The sequence below is a fragment of the Hyla sarda genome, chromosome 4, assembly GCF_029499605.1.
Source record: "Hyla sarda isolate aHylSar1 chromosome 4, aHylSar1.hap1, whole genome shotgun sequence".
Lineage (NCBI taxonomy): Eukaryota > Metazoa > Chordata > Amphibia > Anura > Hylidae > Hyla > Hyla sarda.
Window position 1 is genome coordinate 53,149,725 of NC_079192.1, and position 23,236 is coordinate 53,172,960.

At 41.9% G+C, this 23,236-nt stretch overlaps 1 protein-coding gene across 1 annotated transcript in view; it reads right to left on the bottom strand.

Moving 5' to 3' along the window:
- Positions 1-19,122: 19,122 nt before the first annotated feature.
- FGFR1 (fibroblast growth factor receptor 1) overlaps positions 19,123-23,236 on the bottom strand; it is a 115,141-nt gene continuing 111,027 nt past the window's right edge. Inside the window, exons 14-18 of the mRNA XM_056570946.1 lie at positions 23,098-23,220; positions 22,816-22,886; positions 22,562-22,699; positions 21,999-22,104; positions 19,123-21,896 (exon numbers count right to left, since the gene is read on the bottom strand). Coding sequence (XP_056426921.1) covers positions 21,732-21,896; positions 21,999-22,104; positions 22,562-22,699; positions 22,816-22,886; positions 23,098-23,220 — 603 coding nt within the window. The 3' untranslated portion in view covers positions 19,123-21,731. The remainder of the gene's footprint in view (positions 21,897-21,998; positions 22,105-22,561; positions 22,700-22,815; positions 22,887-23,097; positions 23,221-23,236) is intronic.

Below are 23,236 nucleotides of genomic sequence, written 5' to 3' on the forward strand. Positions count from 1 at the left end.
CCTTAGTCTGCTTGTCTTCAGCAAATCTTTTGCAGGTTTCCTGTGCTTCATCTTCACAAGAGGCTTCCTTCTGGGACAACAAAAAAAAATAAGAGAAAGCGCTCCATAGCGTAATACCACCTGGGTAAATTTGTTAAGAGAAACGATTGTGCAAGTCTCTTACCCCAGTTGGTTGTGCGAACTCACACACAACAATGGTAAGCGTGAATGAGCGGATAAGTCCGGTCTGCAGCCTCCCAACCAGGTGAACAACAGCTGAGGATAGACTTCAAGAGGTGGCGGGTATTGGCGGCGCTGACCAGGATCGGACACGTCAGGTAAGTGAAGAGTAGCTTTATTTGGATAATGCAACACGTTTCACCGCGCTTGCGCGGCTTCATCAGGCATGGTAATCCCCAGCAGGGGGGGAGCTTTTATACAACATACAGTTAACTCTTTAGTGAATTACACTTTTAATGTGTGTATTGGAGTACATTGTATATATATAAAGCTCCCCCCCTGCTGGGGATTACCATTGCATTATCCAAATAAAGCTACTCTTCACTTACCTGACGTGTCCAATCCTGGTAAGCGCCGCCGATACCCGCCACCTCTTTGAAGTCTATCCTCAGCTTCTGGGACAACAGACATGCAAACCAATGTGGTGCAGTGTGCAGTGTATGGTCTGAGCACTGACAGGCTAACCCCCCACCCCTTCAACCTCTGCAATAATGTTGGCAGCACTGATACGTCTATTTCTCAAAGACAATCTCTAGATATGACGCCAAGCATGTACACTCAACTTCTTTAGTCGACCATGCAGAGGCCTGTTCTGGGTGAAACGGCATATTGGTCTTGCCCACCTCTGTGCAGCTCAGTTTCAGAGTCTGGGCAATTTTTTTTTTATAGCCTAGGCCATCTTTATATATGTGGTAATGGGGTGTGATGAGGGCAGATGTTGTTACCCTAGGGGCAGATGGCATTAACCCCTTTTATTTATGACACCAGGGCGTGGTTCAGCCTATAACCACTTGAAGGTATACCGCTGGATCCTGGGCTAGGCACGGGGGCAATAAAGACTCCGACACCAAGTTACGGATAACGGTAGCTTTACTGAGGGTAGACAGATGGTAAAGTCTATACAGTTCAGCCAGGGCCAAAGGAGGTGACCAGTGATGCAGAGACCTTAAGGGCTTGCTGGGACTTGTAGTAGAACGGGACAATTTAATGCAGGCCACGCTGACTTGACAGTTGCTGACAGGGGCTGACTTGACTGACGACTGACAAAGCTATGACTGTAGATTACTTGCACTTGACTGTGGCTGCAGACTTGACTTGAGGCCTCCAATGACTCTGGTCACACACAATAGGACTCGACTTGACTGGACCTCAGCTTAGCAGAAAGAGCAAAGCTCAAAAAGAGTGAGCTAGCTCCTCCCATGGCTTATATGGGGGAGACGAGCAGGGAGCCCATAGGTCACTCCTGGGATCACCTGGTCACTGGTACCTCTTGGGTAACAATCACATGGTACATTTCTTAAAGCAACAACACATTATATATTATAATACATAGCAAAACATATGAAGGGAGGCTGCCGGATAGGGCAGCAAGGGTGCAGGGTAACACCTCCCGTACTAGGCCACCACCTATAGAGCAATAATAATTTTTTTTCAGATCCTTAAAGAGTTTTTTTTTGCCATGAGGTGCCATGTAGAACTTCCAGTAAACAGTATAAAACTACCACAAGAGGACATAGTTTTATATTAGAGGGGCAAAGGTTTCTGCAGTAATATCAGGTATTACTTTACTGAGAGAGTAGTGGATGCATGGAATAGCCTTCCTGCAGAAGTGGTCACTGAAAATACAGTGAAGGAGTTTAAACATGCATGGGATAAGCATAAGGCTATCCTTCATATAAGACAGGAATAGGCATAAGGCTATCCTTTATATAAGATAGAGATAGGTATAAGGCTATCCTTCATATAAGATAGAGATAGGGATAGGTATAAGGCTATCCTTCATATAAGATAGAGATAGGGATAGGCATAAGGCGATCCTTCATATAAGATAGAGATAGGGATAAGCATAAGGCTATCCTTCATATAAGACAGGAATAGGCATAAGGCTATCCTTTATATAAGATAGAGATAGGTATAAGGCTATCCTTCATATAAGATAGAGATAGGGATAGGTATAAGGCTATCCTTCATATAAGATAGAGATAGGGATAGGCATAAGGCGATCCTTCATATAAGATAGAGATAGGGATAAGCATAAGGCTATCCTTCATATAAGATAGGTATAAGGCTATCCTTCATATAAGATAGGGCCAGGGACTATTCATAGTATTCAGATTATTGGGCAGACTAGATGGGCCAAATGGTTCTTATCTGCCGACACATTCTATGTTTCTATGTATTAGAGAGTGTGAGAGCAATAACCACATTTAAGACACCTTCTCCTCATTCACATCTAAGACCTTGTAACACTTACGAGTCACATAACATGGGGGGCAATAAAAGGGCAAATTGGGCCCAATTTGGACTTTTCCACTTAGAGGAGTAGTCACTTAATAATCCATGTAGTTGCTTAGTTTAATAGCAAAATTAAGCCCGTAATCCACCTCCTCCATCTTTAGAGTCTCAGGCTGTATTTTCCTGTATCAATGTTTCATGCTGCAGCCCTGCTTGCTCTGATTAGCTGCTGTGTATAAGCACAAGCTCTTTTGAATTCATGTCTATGGGACTGTAGGCAAATACGTATCCTGTTCATTGTAGTCTATGACAAATCATGGGCTACAAAGTTTCGGGAGCTTTAAATGGGCACTGTCAGATTCATAGACTTTTTATATGTTGTACATCTTGGTAAAACATTAACCTTTCTAATATACTTAAAGGGGTACTCCGCTGCTAGACATCTTATCCCCTATCCAAAGGATAGGGGATAAGATGTATGATCGTGGGGGTCCCACAGCTGCGATCTCCCACTGCACCTGGCGTTCAAAACAAATGCCGGGTTCCTGCAGCAGTGGTCGTGAAGTCACAGATACACCCCTTATGACGTTATACCACACCCTCTCCATTCATGTCTATGGGAGGGGGCGTGTCGGCCTCCCATAGATATGAATAGAGGGGGCGTGACGTGATGACATGAGGGGCCGTGGCCGTGATGTCACGCTCACGGCCTCCGGCTCAGAGCATCCTGAACATAATGTTCACAACGCTGAAGCACTGGAGTACCCCTTCCATACCGTCCAGAACATAATCCTGTCCAGCTGCAGCATCATCTTTCTCCCAGCTGAAGCGAAGACTGGGAAAAAGTCCAGTATGTGAGGGCAGGACTAGAACTCCTCTGTGCTCACCCCCTGTCCTATCAGACTGCAGCATGAAAACAGAGATGGGGAGGGGGGGGGGGTTACACAGCAGCCTGCAGTGATTGGATGAAGAGACCCAGCACAGTAGACTCAGGGAGGAAGTAAATGCCTTACCTAACGCAAGCTCAGTGCTTGCCTCGGACACACCCCTTTCTGAGCAGTGGATATCAGAATGAGTGAGCAGCAGAAAAAAGGGATTTATAACCAAATACCGACACTAGACACATAAAAAAGACGTGTAAAGCATCTGCATGACCTAGTGAGTAACATATTGAAGCATTATTTATTTTTTCTGTGATATGACAGGTGCTCTTTAACCCCTTAAGGACCAAGCCCATTTTGACCTTAAGGACCAGAGCATTTTTTGCAAATCTGACCTGTCATTTTATGTATTAATAACTCTGAGTTGCTTTTACTTATGAATTTGATTCTGAGAATATTTTTTCATTACATATTCTACTTTATGTTAGTGGTAAATTTCCGTCTTTACTTGGATCATTTCTTGGTGAAAAATTCAAAAATTTCATGGAAAATTTTAAAATTTTGCATTTTTTTTTACTTTGAAGCTCTCTGTGAGGAAAATAGACATCACAAATAAATTCAAACTTCTGGATTTTTTAGGGAACAGTTCAGTTTTGAAGTGAATTTGAGGGTCTTTATATTAGTAATACCCCATTATGGACCCCCATTATGAAAACTGCACCTCTAAAAGTATTCAGAAAGATTTTTAACCCTTTATGTGTTTCACAGGAATAGCAGCTGTCACGATCACACCCTATCGGTCCAGTCAAGACATTAGAGAGAGTGTGATGGTGCAAGGGTTAAAGCTGCCAGACCTCTGGGTATCCACTACTAGTCCCAGCAAGTCACCAAATTAACCCTTAGATAAACGTGTTTCCACCAGAGCTGCCTTCAGAAAGGTGAGCTCCTATATTTAGGGATCAAAGACCAGAGCTGATTAATTAAACATTTAATCTGATAAAAGGTATCACAGTGCTATGCATAAAAATAAACAAATGACATACAGTTACAAAAATATGAAAGAGTTTAGTAAGGCAAGTTCAGAAAACAAAAGATGAAGTTCTTACAGCATGATGATATAGCCGTTCTTGTGAGTGAGAGTCCAGCTCTTGTCAGCTTGTGGCACACCCTTGAACAACAGTTGAGTCCAGCATTTTAAGTCTTATCTGCTTCTTTGGAGGGAAACTCCATCCCCCCTCCCCTCTGATCCCACCAGGTGGGGCATCTCTCTTCCTGATCCCTTATCTGTTTGATTATATGATGGGACCAGGTGCATGACTTCAAAGGAGAAACCACACAGCCAGACCCCCCAATAAAATGCAATACACAAACCCACATTCTGAATGACCTCTCACCCCCAGGTCTTAGTTTATACACAGATACAATAAAAACACATGTAAGTTTCCATAATCAGGCCTTGGGCCTGACAACAGCAAAGTGGAGGAGAAAATTCAAAATTTAGACCCATTTTTTAATTTTTTTTACAAGGGGTAAAAGGAGAAAAGCCACCAAAATTTGTAATCTAATTTCTCTCGAGTAAGGAAATACCTCATATGTGTATGTCAAGTGCTCTGTGGGTGCACGAGAGGGCTCAGAAGAGAAGGCGCGAGAATTGGATTTTGGAAAGCAAATTTTGCTGAAATGATTTTTGGGGTGCATGTCGCATTTAGGAAGGTGCCAGAACAGCAAATAAAATAAAAAAATAAAAACACATGGCAGGCATACTATTTGGGAAACTACAAGGGGTTTCAAGGGGGTACAGTGAGCCTTTACACCCCACAGGTGTTTGACGAATTTGATGTGAAAATGTAAAATATATTTTTTTCACTAAAATGCTGGTGTTACCCCAAATTTTTCATTTTCACAAGGGGTAATAGGAGAAGATGCCCCCAAAATGTGCCTCCAGCTGTTGTATAACTACAACTTCCAGCATGACCAATGCCAAAGGGCATGCTGGGAGTTGTAGTTGTGTCTGCAGCTGTTGCATAACTACAACTCCCAGCATGCCCTTTGGCTGTGCATGCTGGGAGTTGTTGCTAAGCCACAGCAGGAGGCAAAAAGCACTCACCTCCTGCTGTATGTATCCAGAGACCCCTGCCGCCCATCAGAACAGGTGAGGGACCTCCTCCACCGCCAGGACGCTGCCGATCACCGCCCAGCAGGTCCCGTGATCGGTTGGCCGACCGATCGCGCAATTGTGAGGTGCCACCTCACCCCTGTTGGGCAAGGGTGACTGGTGACAGCACCAGTCACTGTTTTTTTTCTGGGTCACCGGAGACCCGATTGACCCAGAATCCCAGCAAAATCGCCGGTCTCAGGACCCCCCCCCCAGGGGTTTGCACTAGATGCCTGCTGAACTATTTTAGCAGGTATCCGGTTCTGTTCACCGCCCAGTTACTGGCGGTGAACAGAAATGTTCAGGGCGTACAGGTACGCCCTGGGTCCTTAAGTACCAGGAAGCTAGGGTATACCTGTACACCCTGTGTCCTGGACGGGTTAAACAGATGTCATGCCACGTGATTACAGTTTAACTACAAACAACCTCAGGTTTGTCCATTCCTTACTTGGATGACCCATTGATTTTGTTAAGAATTTTGTAATACTTCATTCTTCCTGTGATGGCGCTGTAGGAGAACTAAACACATGCTGCCAGGTTTTCCAAAACATAGGGGAAGATTTATTAAAATCTGTCCAGAGGAAAAGTTGATGAGTTGCCCATAGCAACCAATCAGATCGCTTCTTTCATTTTGCAGAGGCCTGGTAAAAAATGAAAGAAGCGATCTGATTGGTTGCTATGGGCAACTCAGCAACTTTTCCTCTGGAAAGGATTTGATAAATCTTCCCCATTATGCTGCTTACATTACTGGGATTCTCAGCAGCATGATACTCTCTGATAAATTTATACAATGATGCATTTCTGCGTCAGTGTTTCCCAACCAGGGTGCCTCCAGCTGTTGCAAAACTACAAATCCCAGCACGCCCGGATAGCCGAAGGCTGGGAGTTGTAGTTTTGCAACAGCTGGAGGCACACTGGTTGGAAAACACTGTTTTATGTGATGAGAAGTATATCAGTATATTATTTCCGAACTAGGGTGCCTCCAGCTGTTGTGAAACTACAACTCCCAGCATGCCCGGACAGCCAAAAGCGGAGTTGTAGTTTCGCAACAGCTGGAGAGGCACACTGGTTGGAAAACACTGTTTTATGTGATGAGAAGTATATCATGATCAGTATATAATTTCCCAACCAGTGTGCCTCCAGCTGTTGTGAAACTACAACTCCCAGCATGCCTGGACAGCCGAAGACTGTCTGGGCATGCTGGGAGTTGTAATTTCCAACAGACGGATGCACACTGGTTGGAAAACACTGTTCTATGTGATGAGAAGTGTCTCATGATGAAGGATCAATGCAAAGCGCATTTCTTCTCTCGTATTTATGGCGTTCTGCCGTCCACCCACATCTTTCATTAGACACAGCAAAACAAGTGCGTCTCTGCGACTTCCTGGGGAGTTCGTAGAGAAAACGAAATGAGTCATTAAGCCCAGTTAGCTCATGGAAAATATACACACCTCATCCCTCCATCCATCCATCCATCCATCCATCCTCTACCTGATCAACCGCCCTAATGCCAAATGCCAGCAAAAAGATTCTTTTCTGCATCGCTGCTAAAGATGACATTACGACTATTTATAGACAATTACTCACATTTTCCATTTTTTGTCATTTATTTTGTTTCCCAGTTTCATTTTTTTTTTTAGTTTTTGGAAATGTAATGTATCTGATATGTGCGGTTATATCATACAGTGCATTCAGAAAGTATTCAGACCCTTTTAATTTTTTTTCAAATTGCGTTATGTTGCGGCCTTGTGCTAAAATAATAAAATAAAATAAAAAATGTTTTAATCCAATTCCCCTCCTCCAATCATTCGGCACTCTATAACCCATAAGGACAGAATTATAATTATTTTTTTCAATATTTTTTTTTTTTCTTCTTTTCATTAAATCTTGCATTGATAAGTATTCAGACCCTTTACTCAGGCCTTAGTTGAAGTCCCTTTGGCAGTGATTCCAGCCTCCAGTCTTCTTGGGGATGAGGCCACAAGGTTTACACACCTGGATTTGGGGATTTTCTGTCATTCTTTTCTGCAGATCCCCACAATCTCTGTCAGGCTGGATGGTGGAAGCCATTTTTAGGTCTCTCCATAGATGTGCCATTGGGTTGGGCTCTGTCTGGGCCACTCAAGGACATTCACAGAGTTGTCACTAAGCCGCTCCTGTGTTGTCTTGGCTGTGTGCTTAGTTTCAATCGGGGAGGTTTATCGAAACCTGTCCAAAGGAAAAGTTGCCCAGTTGCCCATAGCCAATCAGATCGCTTCTTTCATTTTTAACAAGGCCTGTGCAAAATTAAAGAAGCGATCTGATTGGTTGCTATGGGCAACTGGGCAATTTTTTCTTTGCACAGGTTTTGATAAATCTCCCCCAACGTCTTGTTGGAAGGTGAACAAGTTCTCTGCAGTGCCACCACAGGACAAATGAAGTATTGCACAGTTGTAATAGAAATCTATGGGCTGTATAATGCACAGTAGCGCTGGGTCCTCCATAGCAAAATAAACATCTACTTACCTCCCGCTCCCGACGCTCCCCCGACCTCTTCCAGGTTACCTGTGGTCAATACGATACACTGCAGCTCAGGGAATAACTTGCCGCAGCCAGGGCTGGTTTTAGACTAAATGTGGCCCTGGGCAAAATTAAAAGTGGGGCCCCAAAAGATGAACAAGTCAGTCACATTTAGTTAATTCAGGATGTAGCATGTAAGTTTATTAATCCCTTAAGGAACAAGGGTTTTTTCCCGCTTTTGCATTGTCATTTTTTCCTCCTTACCTTTAAAAAATCATAACTCTTTCAATTTTGCACCTAAAAATCCATATGATGGCTTATTTTTTGCGCCACCAATTCTACTTTGTAATTTGTCAGTAATTTTACCCAAAAATCCGAGGAAACGGAGAAAAAAAAATCATTGTGCGACAAAATTTAAGAAAAAACACAATTTTGTTAATTTGGGGGCTTCTGTTTCTATGAAATACATTTTTCTATAAAAATGACACCTTTTCTTTATTCTGTAGGTCCATACGGTTAAAATGATACCCTACTTATATAGGTTTGATTTTGTCGTACTTCTGGAAAAAATCATAACTACATGCAGGAAAATGTATACGTTTAAAATTGTCATCCTCTGACCCCTATAACTTTTTTTATTTTTCCGCATACAGGCGGTATGAGGGCTAATTGTTTTGCACCGTGATCTGAAGTTTTTAGCGGTACCATTTTTGTATTGATCAGACTTTTTGATTGTTTTTTCCCGATATAAAAAGGGAGTAAAAATTCGCTATTTTGGATTTTGGAATTTTTTTGCGCGTACACCATTGACCGTGCGGTTTAATTAATGATATATTTTTATACTTGGGACATTTCCAAACGCGGCCATGGAAAAAAATATTTTCAAATCAACTGGCTCCAGAAAGTGAAACAGGTTTATAAATTACTTTTTTTTTTAATCAACCTTTCCATTACTTATCAGCTGCATAAATTACAGATATACCACAGAGAAATTTGTGAAGTTCTTTCCAGTCTGATCACATTGCTCTCTGCTGACACCTCTGTCCATGTCAGGAACTGTCCAGAGTAGGAGAGGTTTTCAATGGGGATTTGCTTCTAATCTGGACAGTTCCTGACATGGACAGAGGTGTCAGCAGAGAGCACTGTTGTCAGACTGGAAAGAACTTCACAAATTTCCTCTGTAGTATACAGCATCTGATAAGTACAGGAAGGCTTCAGATTTTTTAATAGAAGTAATTTACAAATCTGTTTAACTTTCTGGCACTAGTGGATTTAAAAACATTTGTTTTCCACTTGTTTCCACTGGAGTTTACCTTTAACCTCTTAAGGATGCAGGGCATACCTGTATGCCCTGTGCCTGCTCCCCGGCTATGAAGCGGGCTCACGGGCTAACCCTGCATCATAGCCAGGTGGTCCCGGTGGCCCATGTCTAATGCCATACCTCACCGATCGTGGTGATGCCAAGCAATAACCCCTTAGACTAGGTGATCAAAGTTGATCGCCGCGTCTAACATGAAAGTAAAACCATTCCCGGCAGCTCAGTTGGGCTATTCAGGACCGCCACGGTGAAATCGGCTGGATCAGCAGAGCACCGATAACATTGAACAGTGTATGCAATCAGAAGATTGTATGTAAATAGTCAACTATGGGGACAAAAAATGGTGTAAAACAAGTAAAAAATAAAGTTAATAGTGATTTAACCCCTTCCCTAATAAAATGTTAACCTCTTGGGGACACAGGGTATATGCATACACCCTGCATCCCCGATCCTCAAGGACTCAGGGCGTACTTGTACACCCTGGTCCCGTTTGTCGGGTTTCAGCCGTTCTCACCAGCAGCCAGGACCCACGGCTAATGCCGATCGGGCCAATGCCCGGCTTTAACCCTTTAGACGCCGTGATTAAAGTTGATCGCGGCGTCTGAAATAAAAGTAAAAGAATCCCAACAGCTCAGCGGAGCGGATCAGAACTATCGCGACAAAATCACGATGTCCCGACCAGCTTACCGGACGACGGGAGGGTCCTCACCTGCCTCTCTGTTGTCCGATCGGTGATCTATTGCTCCATGCCTGCCCAGCAGGCAGAAGCAGCAAATTGCTGGTTACACTAATCAGTGCTTTGTAATGGCAAAGCACTGATCAGTGTATGCAATCAGAAGATTGCATGTTTTAGCCCACTATGGGGGCAAAAAAAAAAAAATTGTAAACACTTTTTTTTAAATAAAAGTTCATTAACCACCCCCCTTTTCCCATAAAAAAAAAAAAAATGTAATAAAGAATAAAAATAATCATATGTGGTACCGCCGCATGTGTAAATGTCCGAACTATTAAAATATAAGGTTAGCTAAACCACACGGTCGATGGCGTACACATAAAAAATACGAAAGTCCAAAATTGTACATTTTTGTTCACTTCATATACCATAAAAATATTAATTAAAAGCGATCAAAAAGTCCCATCAAAACAAAAACGGTACCTATAAAAACTACAGATGACAGCACAAAAAATTAGCCCTCATATTGCCCCGTACACAGAAAAATAAAAAGATGCCAATTTTAAACATACTAATTTTGGTGCATGTAGTTTATAATTTTTTAAAATCTATATATATATATATATATATATATATATATATATATATATATAAAACTCAACATGTGTGTATGTATGTGTGTATGTATGTATGTATGTATGTGTGTATGTATGTGTGTATGTATGTATGTATGTATGTATGTATGTGTGTATGTATGTGTGTATGTATGTATGTATGTATGTGTGTATGTATGTGTGTATGTATGTATGTATGTATGTGTGTATGTATGTATGTATGTATGTATGTGTGTGTGTATATTTCAGCATCACGTCCAAACGGCTAAAGATATTAATATGAAACTTGGCCACATGTTACTTATATGTCAACAACAAATATAGGATAGGTGATTTAACCCTTACTCACCCCCATTTGCCAGGGGCGAGGTTTATGTTTAAAGTCCCATACAAGTCAATGGGAAATGTATGTTACTGCATAACTTCCAAACGGCTGGAGATATTTCGATAATACTTGGTCACATGTTACTTATATGACCACTTAAAATATAGGATAGTTAATTTAACCCTTAACTACCCCCATTTGTGAGGGTCAGGGTTTTTGTTTAAAGTCCCATGCAAATCAATGGAAAATGTATGTTCCCACATAACTTCTGTACGGCTGGAGATATTTCAATAACTGGTACACATATTAGGGGTCGGGATGGGAGGTCGGGATGGGAGGACGAGATAGGAGGACCGAGATAGGAGGACCGAGATAGGAGGACCGGGATAGGAGGATCGCGATAGGAGGACGCGATAGGCGGTCGGGATAGGAAGTTGGAATAGGAGGTCGAGATAGGAGGTCGGGAAAGGAGGACGGGGAAGGAGGACAGGAAAGGAGGTCGAGATAGGAGGACGGGATAGAAGGAAGGGATAGGAGGAAGCGATAGGAGGAAGCGATAGGAGGTCGGGATAGGAGGTCGGGATAGGAGGACGGGAAAGGAGGACGAGATATGAGGACGGGAAGGAGGACGGGATAGGAGGACGGGAAAGGAGGACGGGAAAGGAGGTCAAGATAGGAGGACGGGATAGGAGGACGGGATAGGAGGAAGCGATAGGAGGTCGGGATAGGAGGACGGGAAAGGAGGACGGGATAGGAGGATGGGAAAGGAGGACGGGAAAGGAGGACGAGATATGAGGACGGAAAGGAGGACGGGAAAGTAAGACGGGAAAGGAGGACGGGATAGGAGGACGGGAAAGTAGGACAGGAAAGGAGGTCGAGATAGGAGGATGGGAAAGGAGGACGGGATAGGAGGTCGGGATATGATGACGGGATAGGAGGTCGGGATATGAAGTCAAAAGCTTCCTCCTTTGTTTATTTTCCTCCCTAACAAGGATTAGGAAGGAAAAACCGGGCAACGCCGGGTACTCAGCTAGTCTATATATATAAAACTCAATGGGGGACATGTATCAAAGATTTTACCCCTGTTTTGTGTGTATTTTTTGCGCATAATTTTGCGCAAGCCCTTTTTTTGCGCATTTTTTTGCGCACGTTTTGGTAGAGCATGTCCTCCAGATGTGGCCGAATCGCGGTACCTTGGAGTGACACCTATAGTACACATGGATTTATTAACTGCATACTTTCCTTTACACCAAAAATGTTGCCGTAAGAGCTGTTTTTTTTGAGCAAATATAAGCCATCTTGGACTTAATGTAGCAAGATGCTCTAAATCATCGATTCTATTTTCCAAAGAGTGGATTGAGGAGATTACTATATTTACCCGCAATTTATGAAGCTCATTGCACTTGATTGATAAATTTAGCGCTTCTGCACATAATTTAGAATTCAGGAAAAGGGGTAAAATGCTTCTACCATACACAAATAATGATACATGTCCCCCAATGTGTGTATGTTCCAGCATCACGTCCAAATGGCTAAAGATACTAACATGAAACTTGGCACACATGTTACTTATATGTCAACAACAAACATAGGATAGGTAATTTAACCCTTACTCACCCCCATTTGCCAGGGGCGGGGCTTTTGTTTAAAGTCCCATACAAGTCTATGGGAAATATATGTTACTGCATAACTTCCAAACGGCTGGATATATTTCAATAATACTTGGTCACATGTTACGTATATGTCCACTTAAAATATGATAGTTAATTTAACCCTTAACTACCCCCATTTGTGAGGGTCGGGGTTTTTGTTTAAAGTCCCATGCAAATCAATAAAGTCCCACACAACTTCCGTACGGCTGGAGATATTTCAATACGGGTCGAGATAGGAGGTCGCAATGGGAGGACGGGATAGGAAGTCAAGATAGGAGGTCGAGATAGGAGGATGGGATAGGAGGGATAGGAGGTCGGGATAGGAGGACGAGATAGGAGGACGAGATATGACAACAATATATGAGGATGGGATAGGAAGTCAAAAGCTTCCTCCTTTGTTTATTTTCCTCCCCAACAAGGATTAGGAAGGAAAAACCGGGCAATGCCGGGTACTCAGCTAGTATTAAAATAAAACACAACCTACATAAATTGGGTATCCTTGTAACCATATGGACCTACAGAATAAATATAAGGTGTCATTTTTACCAAATATTGCACTGCGTAGAAACGGGAGCCCCCAAAATTTACAAAATGTCATTTTTTTTATTTCACCCCATAAACAATATATATATTTTTTGTTTCACCACAGCTTATATTATAAAATAAGTGATATCATTGCAATTGCAAGTACAATTGGTGATGTAAAAAACAAGCCCTTATATGGGTCTGTAGGTGCAAAATTGAAAGCATTATGATTTTTAGAAACAAAAATTTGCTGAGTCCTTAACCCCTTAAGGACCAAGGACGTATGAGTACGTCCTTGGTCCCGCTCCCGTGATATAACGCGGGGTCCCACGGTGACACCATATCATATCACGGCGGGCCCGGCGTGATAGTGAAGCCGGGACTCGCCGCTAATAGCGCACGGCACTGATCGCGGTGCCGCGCTATTAACCCTTTAGCCGCGCGCTCAAAGCTGAGCCACGCGGCTAAAAGTGAAAGTAAAAAGTGCCGGTTAGCTCAGTGGACTGTTCCCGATAGCGAAATTGCGGCATCCCGAACAGCTTACAGGACAGCGGGAGGGCCCCTACCTGCCTCCTCGCTGTCTGATCGCCGAATGACTGCTCCAGACATGAGCAGTCAAGCGGCAGAATCATCGATCACTGGTTTCCTATGAGAAACCAGTGATCAATGTAAAAGATCAGTGTGTGCAGTGTTATAGGTCCCTATGGGAGCTATAACACTGCAAAAAAAAAAGTGAAAAAAAATGTGAAAAAAAAAGTGAATAAAGATCATTTAACCCCTCCCCTAATAAAAGTTTGAATCACCCCCTTTTTCCCATAAAAAAAACAGTGTAAATAAAAATAATAAACAAACATATACGGTATCGCCGCGTGCAGAAATGTCCGAATTATAAAAATATATCGTTAATTAAACTGCACGGTCAATGGCGTACGCGCAAAAAAATTCCAAATTCCAAAATAGTGCATTTTTGGTCACTTTTTATATCCTAGCAATGCAAAAATGGTACCGTTAAAAACTTCAGATCACGGCGCAAAAAGTGAGCCCTCATACCGCCCCATACGCGGAAAAATAAAAAGTTATAGGGGTCAGAAGATGCCAATTTTAAACGTATTAATTTTCCTGCATGTAGTTATGATTTTTTCCAGAAGTGCGACAAAATCAAATCTATATAAGTAGGGTATCATTTTAATCGTATGAACCTACAGAATAAAGATAAGGTGTCATTTTTACCGAAAAATTTACTACGTAGAAACGGAAGCCCCCAAAAGTTCAATTTTGTCTCACAATGATTTTTTCTGTTTCACCGTAGATTTTTGGGCAAAATGACTGACGTCATTACAAAGTAGAATTGGTGGCGCAAAACATAAGCCATCATATGGATTTTTAGGTGCAAAATTGAAAGAGTTATGAGTTTTTTAAAGGCACGGAGTAAAAAACGAAAGTGCAAAAACGGAAAACCCCCCGATCCTTAAGGGCTTAAGGTGAAATTAAAAAAAAAAACGGAAACAAAAATAAACATATGAAGTATTGCCACGTATGTAAATGTCCAAACTATAAAAATATAATGTTAATTAAACCGCACGGTCAATGGCGTATACGTAAAAAAATCCCAAATTGCTTATTTTTGGTCATTTTGTATACCCTAAAAAAAAATTTAAAAGCGATCAAAAAGTCCCATTAAAACAAAAATGGTACCAATAAAAATAAAAAAACACGGTGCAAAAAATTTGCCTTCATACATCCCCATATACAGAAAAATAAAAAAGTTATAGGGTCAGAAGATGCCAATTTTAAACATTCTATTTTTTTGTGCATGTAGTTATATTTTTTTTAAAATTAGTATAATAAAATAAAACCTACACAAATTGGGTATCCTTGTAACCATATGGACCTACAGAATAAATATTTTTCACTTCTACCAAAAAGTGCACTTACAAGTGGCAATCAGATTGCTTCTTTCATTTTTAAAGAGATCTGTGAAAAATGAAAGAAGCAATTTGATTGGTTGCCATTGCCAACTGCACCACTCTTCCTTTACACAGGTTTCGATAAATCTAACCCTCTATGGGGGAGATTTATCAAAACCTGTGCAAAGGAAAAGTTGCCCATAGCAACCAATCAGATGGCTTCTTTCATTTTGCAGAGGCCTTGTTGAAAATGAAAGAAGGGATCTGATTGGTTGCTATGGGCAACTCCACCACACTTCCTCTACAAAGGTTTTGATAAATCTAACCCTCAATGGGGGAGATTTATCAAAACCTGTGCAGAGGAAAACTTGCCCAGTTGCCCATAGCAACCAATCAGATCGCTTCTTTCATTTATTACAGGCCTTCATAAAAATGAAAGCAGCAAGCTGATTGGTTGCTATGGGCAACTGGGCAAGTTTTCCTCTGCACAGGTTTTGATAAATCTCCCCCAATGTTCTAATTGGGCAGCCATCTGCTGGTCTTATATACAGCCCGAAGAATTAGTCAGCTTTTGACAATCTCCCCAATGTCTTCTCATTATCGTATCACTGGTTGCTGCTTATGATCATCTGAACAGTAGGCATATATACATCTACTGCCTGCAATTCATTAACATGTATGTCCAATCCTGATCTAACAACCAACCACCTGACATCCTGATAAATAAAGCAGATTTCACAAAAACCATTATCATTTTATACCAATAATACCATTGGGTGTAGTTCACTTATACTGGAGCATCCCTTTCATCTACACAAGCCTAAGGCCACATTCTCTCTTGCAGATAAGACGCATCAGACAAAAACCTCAATCCTGACTAGATAGGGCAGCTATTTGGGCATGTTTTTGGTCGCATTTGTTCACCTCCATGTGGAAAAGCGGCCTAAGGGCCACTTTAAATACTGCAGATGCAGTAGAGATGTCTGGCACAGTTCCATGAAATGGAAGGAAGGAAGGATGAACTGGTCTGTGACGTCCCTGCGCATGAACGTCACCGGGCGTCGTCGTCAAGGCAACGTCACTAGTCCGGGGCCGGCCCGGAGCGGAGAAGAGGGCCTCCCGGTGAAGATGGACAGCCTGGAACGACTAACCCTCCCCACCGAGGGGAGGTGAGTAGAAAACTAAAGGGGGGGGGGGTCTGGATGATGATGAAGGCAGCAGTGGTCTTCAACCTGCGGACTTCCAGAGGTTTCAAAACTACAACTCCAAGCATGCCCGGACAGCCATCGGCTGTCCGGGCATGCTGGGAGTTGTAGTTTTGCAACATCTGGAGGTCCGCAGATGTTGAAGACCACTGATGAAGGGATTAACAGGCGGTGATTATGTATTTCCCACCCTAGGCTTATAGTCGAGTCAATAACTTTTCCTGGGTTTTTGGGTTGAAATTAGGGGTCTCGGCTTATATTCGGGTCGGCTTATACTCGAGTATATACGGTACATAGGAAAAAGTATACCAGACTCCTATAAGGTCACAGTGCTTCTCAGCTCATGGCTGTGATCTTCTGATTCTTTATTACAGAAAAGAAGGGGATAGTATAATACAAGACAAGACAGCAAAGACATGCGAGTGGGCGATGGCTGAAAGAAGTGTGGCTTGCACAAAATGGTCTTCACCGCACAGGCTCCTACTGTTTTGGGTTATACCTCCCTCTGTTTTGTTTCTTTCAAGTAATAAAGAATCATAAGATCTCGTAAAAGTTTGTGAGTGCCACATTGCATTTTATACTTAAAGGGGTAGTCCGCTGAAATAATTATATCCACTATCCAAAGGATTTCTGCTGCAGCACTCGTCATTAGGTGCATGGAGTGACCTCTGCTCCGTGCCCGATTACTGAAGATGCCAGCCGCCGCGCCCCCACCATTCATGTCTATGGGAGGAGGCGTGACGGTTATATACTAGCCATCACGCCCCCTCCCATAGGACACATGAAAGGAGGGAGTGTGGCGTGACATCATAAATGTGGAAGCTGCAAGCTTCTGTGTTCTAGATGCCGCTGCTGCCGGCCCAGAGATTGCGAGGTCCCCAGTGGTGGAACCCCCGAAATCTAACATCTTATCCGCTTTCCTTTGGATAGGGCATACAATGTTTTCAGTGGAGTACCCCTTTAAAGCGTTACTTTCATTTAAATCAACTATTGACATGTCGGTCAGACATGTGAACAGTTGTTGATTGCATCGGGTCTCACAGCTGAGATCGTGAGCTATTAGCCGGGGAAGCATACGGCGTTGGGATTCGCTCCCCGGCCGCCTGAGAATTCCGTCCATTTCGCTGCATCGTCGAATCTCTCATAGAAGGATATGCAGAGAAATGTACGGCTCTCACGGCCGGCCAAGAAAGTTGTTTTTAATGATCGCTAGGGTCTTATCACACAAATGGGATTTCCGTACCAATTCCGCTTCCTTGGGTGGTTTCTGGCTTGTGCGGATTTTGTGTGGAATTGGTGCGGAAATTCAGAAGTGCGGAATCCCATAGAAGTTTATTGGGCTTTCATTTGAGGCAGAATTCCGCATGTGGAAATTCTGTCATGTGAATAGACCCTTAGGGTCTATTCACACGGTGGAAATTCCGCTTGCGGAATTCAACCTCAAATTAAAGCCCAATAGACTTCTATGGGATTCTGCAATCCCATTCACACTTCTGAAATTCCGCTTGCAGAATTTCAGAAGTGTGAGTGGGAGTGCAGAATACCATTGAAGTCTATGGGGTTTAATTTGAGGCAGAGTTCCCGCTAGCAGAAATTCTGCCGTGTGAATAGACCCTTAAGGTTTAAGAATCACATTCACTCTAAATAACAAAATAAATGTAAAGAACTAAAAATATATAAAACCGAATAAAAATTAACAAAACAAAAACAAACAAAAAATTGATCTACCGAAGTAGGCACACAAGAACCAGTGTAAACCATATTTAAAATTATGAAATGAAGCCGAATTTTCTTTATTAAGGGACTTGTACTGGAAATAAGAAAGGTTTAGAACATAATTTAAAAAAATACAAACTGAAAAACATAGCAAAATATATGATTTTTTTTTGTTTATAGCAACTGAGCTACCAGCCAATTTTACTACCAAACTGGTATATATTTCATAATATTTTTTTTTCTTAAAAAGACATGTAAATATATAATTCATATTTATACATTTCTAGCTATATACACAAGGAAAGCATTTACCGTTCTGCTGCCCATATTTATATTACATAATTAGCTTGAAACCTGTAAAAAAAAAAAAAATTCTCCTATGTATTTAAGATAACATGACCTAAGCCTTTATTCTGGAACTTTGTCCCTGGGTGCAGGTCTGAGCTATAGTTGTACTAGAACTTCACTACCAGGAGGCTTCTGGCTGAGAGCTGCAAGATAGGCCCGGCCCAAACAATCATGAAAACCAGCGGTAAACTGGAATATAGCCCATACCGATAGCTGGCCAGCAGAATTTCATTTACTACGTTTATAAAATCAGTGTGCAAGATTCCAGCACAGTCCATTTGTGGTAGGTGCTTTAACATTCCTTCAATTTATTAAGACATGACACATTCATAATATATGAAGAATAGTGGCGTCCGTATCAGTGTGTCTGCATTGGGATACAGTTCAACTAATGGTGGACAGAGATGTGTAGAGACTTCTTTGGAGAAAGGCCTTATGCCAACTCTTCGTGCCAAAGCACAGTCAACTGTGTTTGTATCTTCTTCTTGGATAAGGCACGCCCTTAATGTGTAGAAAAGATCAAGATCACTATGCACTGACCAGACTCTAGATCAGAGGTATATGGTGACGAGAAGGTAGAAGACCATGATGGTGACGAGAAGGTAGAAGACCATGATGGTGACGAGAAGGTAGAAGTCCATGATGGTGACGAGAAGGTAGAAGTCCATGATGGTGACGAGAAGGTAGAAGTCCATGATGGTGACGAGAAGGTAGAAGTCCATGATGGTGACGAGAAGGTAGAAGTTCATGATGGTGACAGAAGGTAGAAGACCAGGAATTGAGATGGACCTGAACAAGCCAGACTGATGGATGCTTGTTATCAATGCATACCATATGATGAGGTGATGAGTTGTCCCATAAAAAAAAAACGAAAAAAAACAAACATACATACATCTAACACGGTACCTATGAGATTATCAGATGTTCTGCTGCTGACAGTCCTAAGCTTGCACTGGCCATAAGTTAAAGAGGACCTATCACCATATGAGAGAACGGTCAAGGAAGCAGCTGAATGGAGAGGCCATTTTGAATTTGGAAGTTTGAAGGGATATCCAGAATTAGAAAAACACTGTTGCTTTCAAGAAAAAACAGCACCATTGTTGCCCTCAGTTTGTGTGTTATACTCAGTTCCATTGAAGAGAATGAAGCCGACTCACACCTACACACAACCGGAGTACAGGTGTGGTGCAGTTTTTGGAAGAAAGCAGCTATATTTTTTAATCCTGGAAAACCCCCTTTAAGGCATAGGACGCACCACAGATTCCAAGTTTGTATGTTCAAGTATCCCAAAGCTTGTGTATACTGCAGTCACATCAGTTATCAGACTATTAAAAGGGTTAACGCTGTTAAAGGGGTATTTCAACCTCCTAAAAAAAAAAAAAAAATCATATGTTGATGGGGCCCAGGAAAAATAGAACAAAAAGCTAAAGTCCTCTACCCCACAGCTTCTTTTCCTCCCCTTATGGTCCTCCTATGTTGCAGGACCTTCCCACTCAGCCAATCACTAACCACAGTGGTATTCCGTCCTGGCCAGCGATTGGCTGAGCTCTTGTTTTTAAATCAGGAAGACAGGAGATCTGGGAACCAAAAGACGACAAATGGGATCTGCGGGGGACCAGGGGTAGGCAAGTATAGCTTTTTTGTCTTTTTTTTCCCCCCCCAGCCCTAGGAACATATGCAGTTTTCCCTTCAGTCTGACAGTGTTCAGTCATCACTAACAGTATCTGACAGTGAAGGAACACATTCTATTGGGAAATGTCCATGACAACATAGAGACTTTTTGCAGCTACTGATTGAGTTTAAAGGGTATGGCCACTATGTAAAAAAATTATTTGCACTGTAATAGCATAGTTATGCCCCCTACTGACTGCTATTTGCTCCCGCTGTGCCCTGTTGTGGAAATATTAGAAGCCACAAACATTTGCTATGCTGTCCATAAGATCCTCCAAACATAGAGGAGCACATGACAAGGCCTCTTCCTTGAAGTTCTCAAAAGGTCTATACAGGCACAGTGGAGGATGACAAATGGGGCGCTTTGTCACGTCCTCCTCCTGCTTTACCACAATATGGAAGGGATTACCGTTCCCAGTTCTGAGAAGGACGGCACAGTAATTGGGTGGAACTTATCTCTCCAAAACAGGGCACAGCAGGAGCGAATAGCAGTCAGTAGGTGGCAGAACTATACTATTAAAGTGCATATAAGTGGCCAACTGAAGAAGAGTCCGCTGCAGTGCACAAGATTGTATAGAGCTCAATGGCCCAGATTTACTATTCCCATACCAATAGTTTAGTGTCAGCTTTTGCGACAATTTTTGTGCCAACATTTTAGCAAACTGGGACACTTCACAACCCCACAAATTGAATACAAGTCCTGGAGGAAATGTTTGCTTTGCAAAAAAAAAAAAATGATGAGTAGAATAGCAGGAAACAGAGTCAATGTCACTTTGAAAAACCTGATATGTTGTCCTTAACTAAGAACCGCTGCAATCGTGAGTTAGAGCCAAATGAAATGTGCAGCACATTGCGCCTCACTCCCTGGCTATTACTTAAACCTGATTCGTTCATTCTCTGCATTGGAGTCTATAGGGAATGAGTCGGATGGAGCAACCAGTCGGAAAATGAAGAACAGGTCTAAGGATCGAGACCAGAAAAAGTTCTTCCAAATGACAGTGACACTTTAAATGGAAACTGTAAAGGTAAGACCATGAAGGGGGAACACAGGACAACCCTCTATCACACTATAGTGGAGATAACTCCATACACAGGAAGGAGCCTTTGAAGTCTACACAATAGGGAACCTAGAAACAGGGAAATGCAGTGAATAAATTATTCAAATTACCAGGAGCTGAGTAGCCACTGGGAGGGCACACAGCACGGCCCACCGGAAATCTGCAAGCTTGGCTGAGAATGCTCCTGCCCATATCACTGCGCACAGTGTCAACCTCAAAGTTTTATTTACTCTTTATGTATATACCTAGTAGCTTGTTAAAGCATTCCTGACTCATTTTACAATGCCAGCGGTGCTAGCCTAGCTGAAGTCATACTGAAGCTGAAATTTACCTTCCCACTGCTATCTGCGATATGATGTAACCAGTCAAAGGATGCTGGGAACTCCTTAGCATACAGCTCAAGACAAACATACAGCTTTTTGTTCAGGTTTTGGTAATATTTTTTTTTTAAGTTATATTTCAAAATATATATTTTTACATGTGCTATCAAAAACAAAAAGTTATAATTTTAGTGATAGGTCCTCTTTAAAAGTAATACTTGGGTCTCATTTCCATTCCGAACATCTGAAATATGAGTAGTTCCATCAATGCATGACGTAAGACTAAAGACACAGGCTCAAATGGTCCATTAGGTCTTGGAAATTGAGAAGCAGGTTGAATGTTTTTCTTTTTTCAGGAATGCATAAAACCAAGTGTCCATTAACTGGAGTGATGACCTAGGATTAGGTGATCAACGCTTTTTAAGTCCACCATTAACATATTTGGGAAGACAAGGTTCATCTGGTAAGGGATCGTGAGAAAAAACGGAATCTTCCCCCGATGAACACGTGGAGCTTCTTGTATCTGGGAAGCATGGAGAATACTGACTGATTGGCATGACAAGGTCGAGATATTCCTGTAAAGAGAGAAGACAAAGTTAATATATACACACCCAACGCAATGATCTGATACTATCTGGCTCCCGCCCTACATCCCTCGTAAGACAAACATTCCATACCTGATTAGAGCTTAGAGCTACAATACGGTCCAAATCTTCCACCAGTTGTACAAAGGTAGGTCTCTGGCTGGGAACTGCATGCCAGCAATCTCTCATCATCATGTATCTGCAAAAATAGCACAAAGGGGAAATGTTACAGGATTTACTGACTCTTATTTGTGTTCACCGTGATATATTTTCTACAAGATGCGGACAACAGCAATGAGAAAAACCATCTCCTTTAGGATCAGATTTGATCATACTTGCCAAGCAAAAAACAGCGCAGCATGCAAAGGACACAAGGAAATTGATGGATTCTATTATAAATTAATGGTGTCTATCAAGTACCCTAACTGGTTACTTTAGTGATTGTCGAGCATCTACCCCAAAGGACAAAGAGGCTGTATGTTTCATTTAAGGTGACCGAGCACACATCCTAATGAAAAGCCTTCTGGGCAAACAGATTTCCAGAATGGGAAGAGAACCATTATGGAGATATAAGTTGATGTCAATACAAGTTAGAAAAAGAATGGAAACATCCAAATGAAGAAGACTTCTCCCAGAGCAACCAGTTCTCTACTCACAGCTCATTGGTGCAATTTGTTGGCTTGTCCATCCGATGTCCTTCCTTCAGTAACTTGAACAATTCTTCCATTGGGACACCAGGGTATGGAGAACCTCCGAGGGTAAATATTTCCCACAGTAAAACCCCAAATGACCATCTAGAGAATAACACGATAGTAACATTTTTGAAAAATTAGAAATGTAAAAAAAATAAAAGTGATATCTATGATTTCCAGGTAAACTGTATTGAGAAAGAACATGAGACCATACTTACACATCACTTTGATGAGTGTAAATTCGGTCAAATAGAGCTTCTGGAGCCATCCATTTTACAGGCAAACGACCCTATAAAAATTACATAAAAGTATTATTAAATCAAATTAATATCCACCATGAAGTGCCCACTGAGCAGAAATAAAATGGACCTGTAGAGGGAAGACTCAAAATTTGCAGGTTAGAGACCTATGGTATGTAAAAGGACCGGCTTCCATCAATAACCAAGAGCAAGTAACATGCACTTCCGATAAACAGAACAATTTTTTCCAAAAACACTCACATTTGTTGTCTTTTTGTAATAGTCAATGTGGTGGATGTCTCGAGCCAGGCCAAAGTCGGCAATCTTCATCACATTATCTTCTGTGACAAGAACGTTCCGTGCTGCAACATCTCTATGAATACACTGGAAAAAACAATGT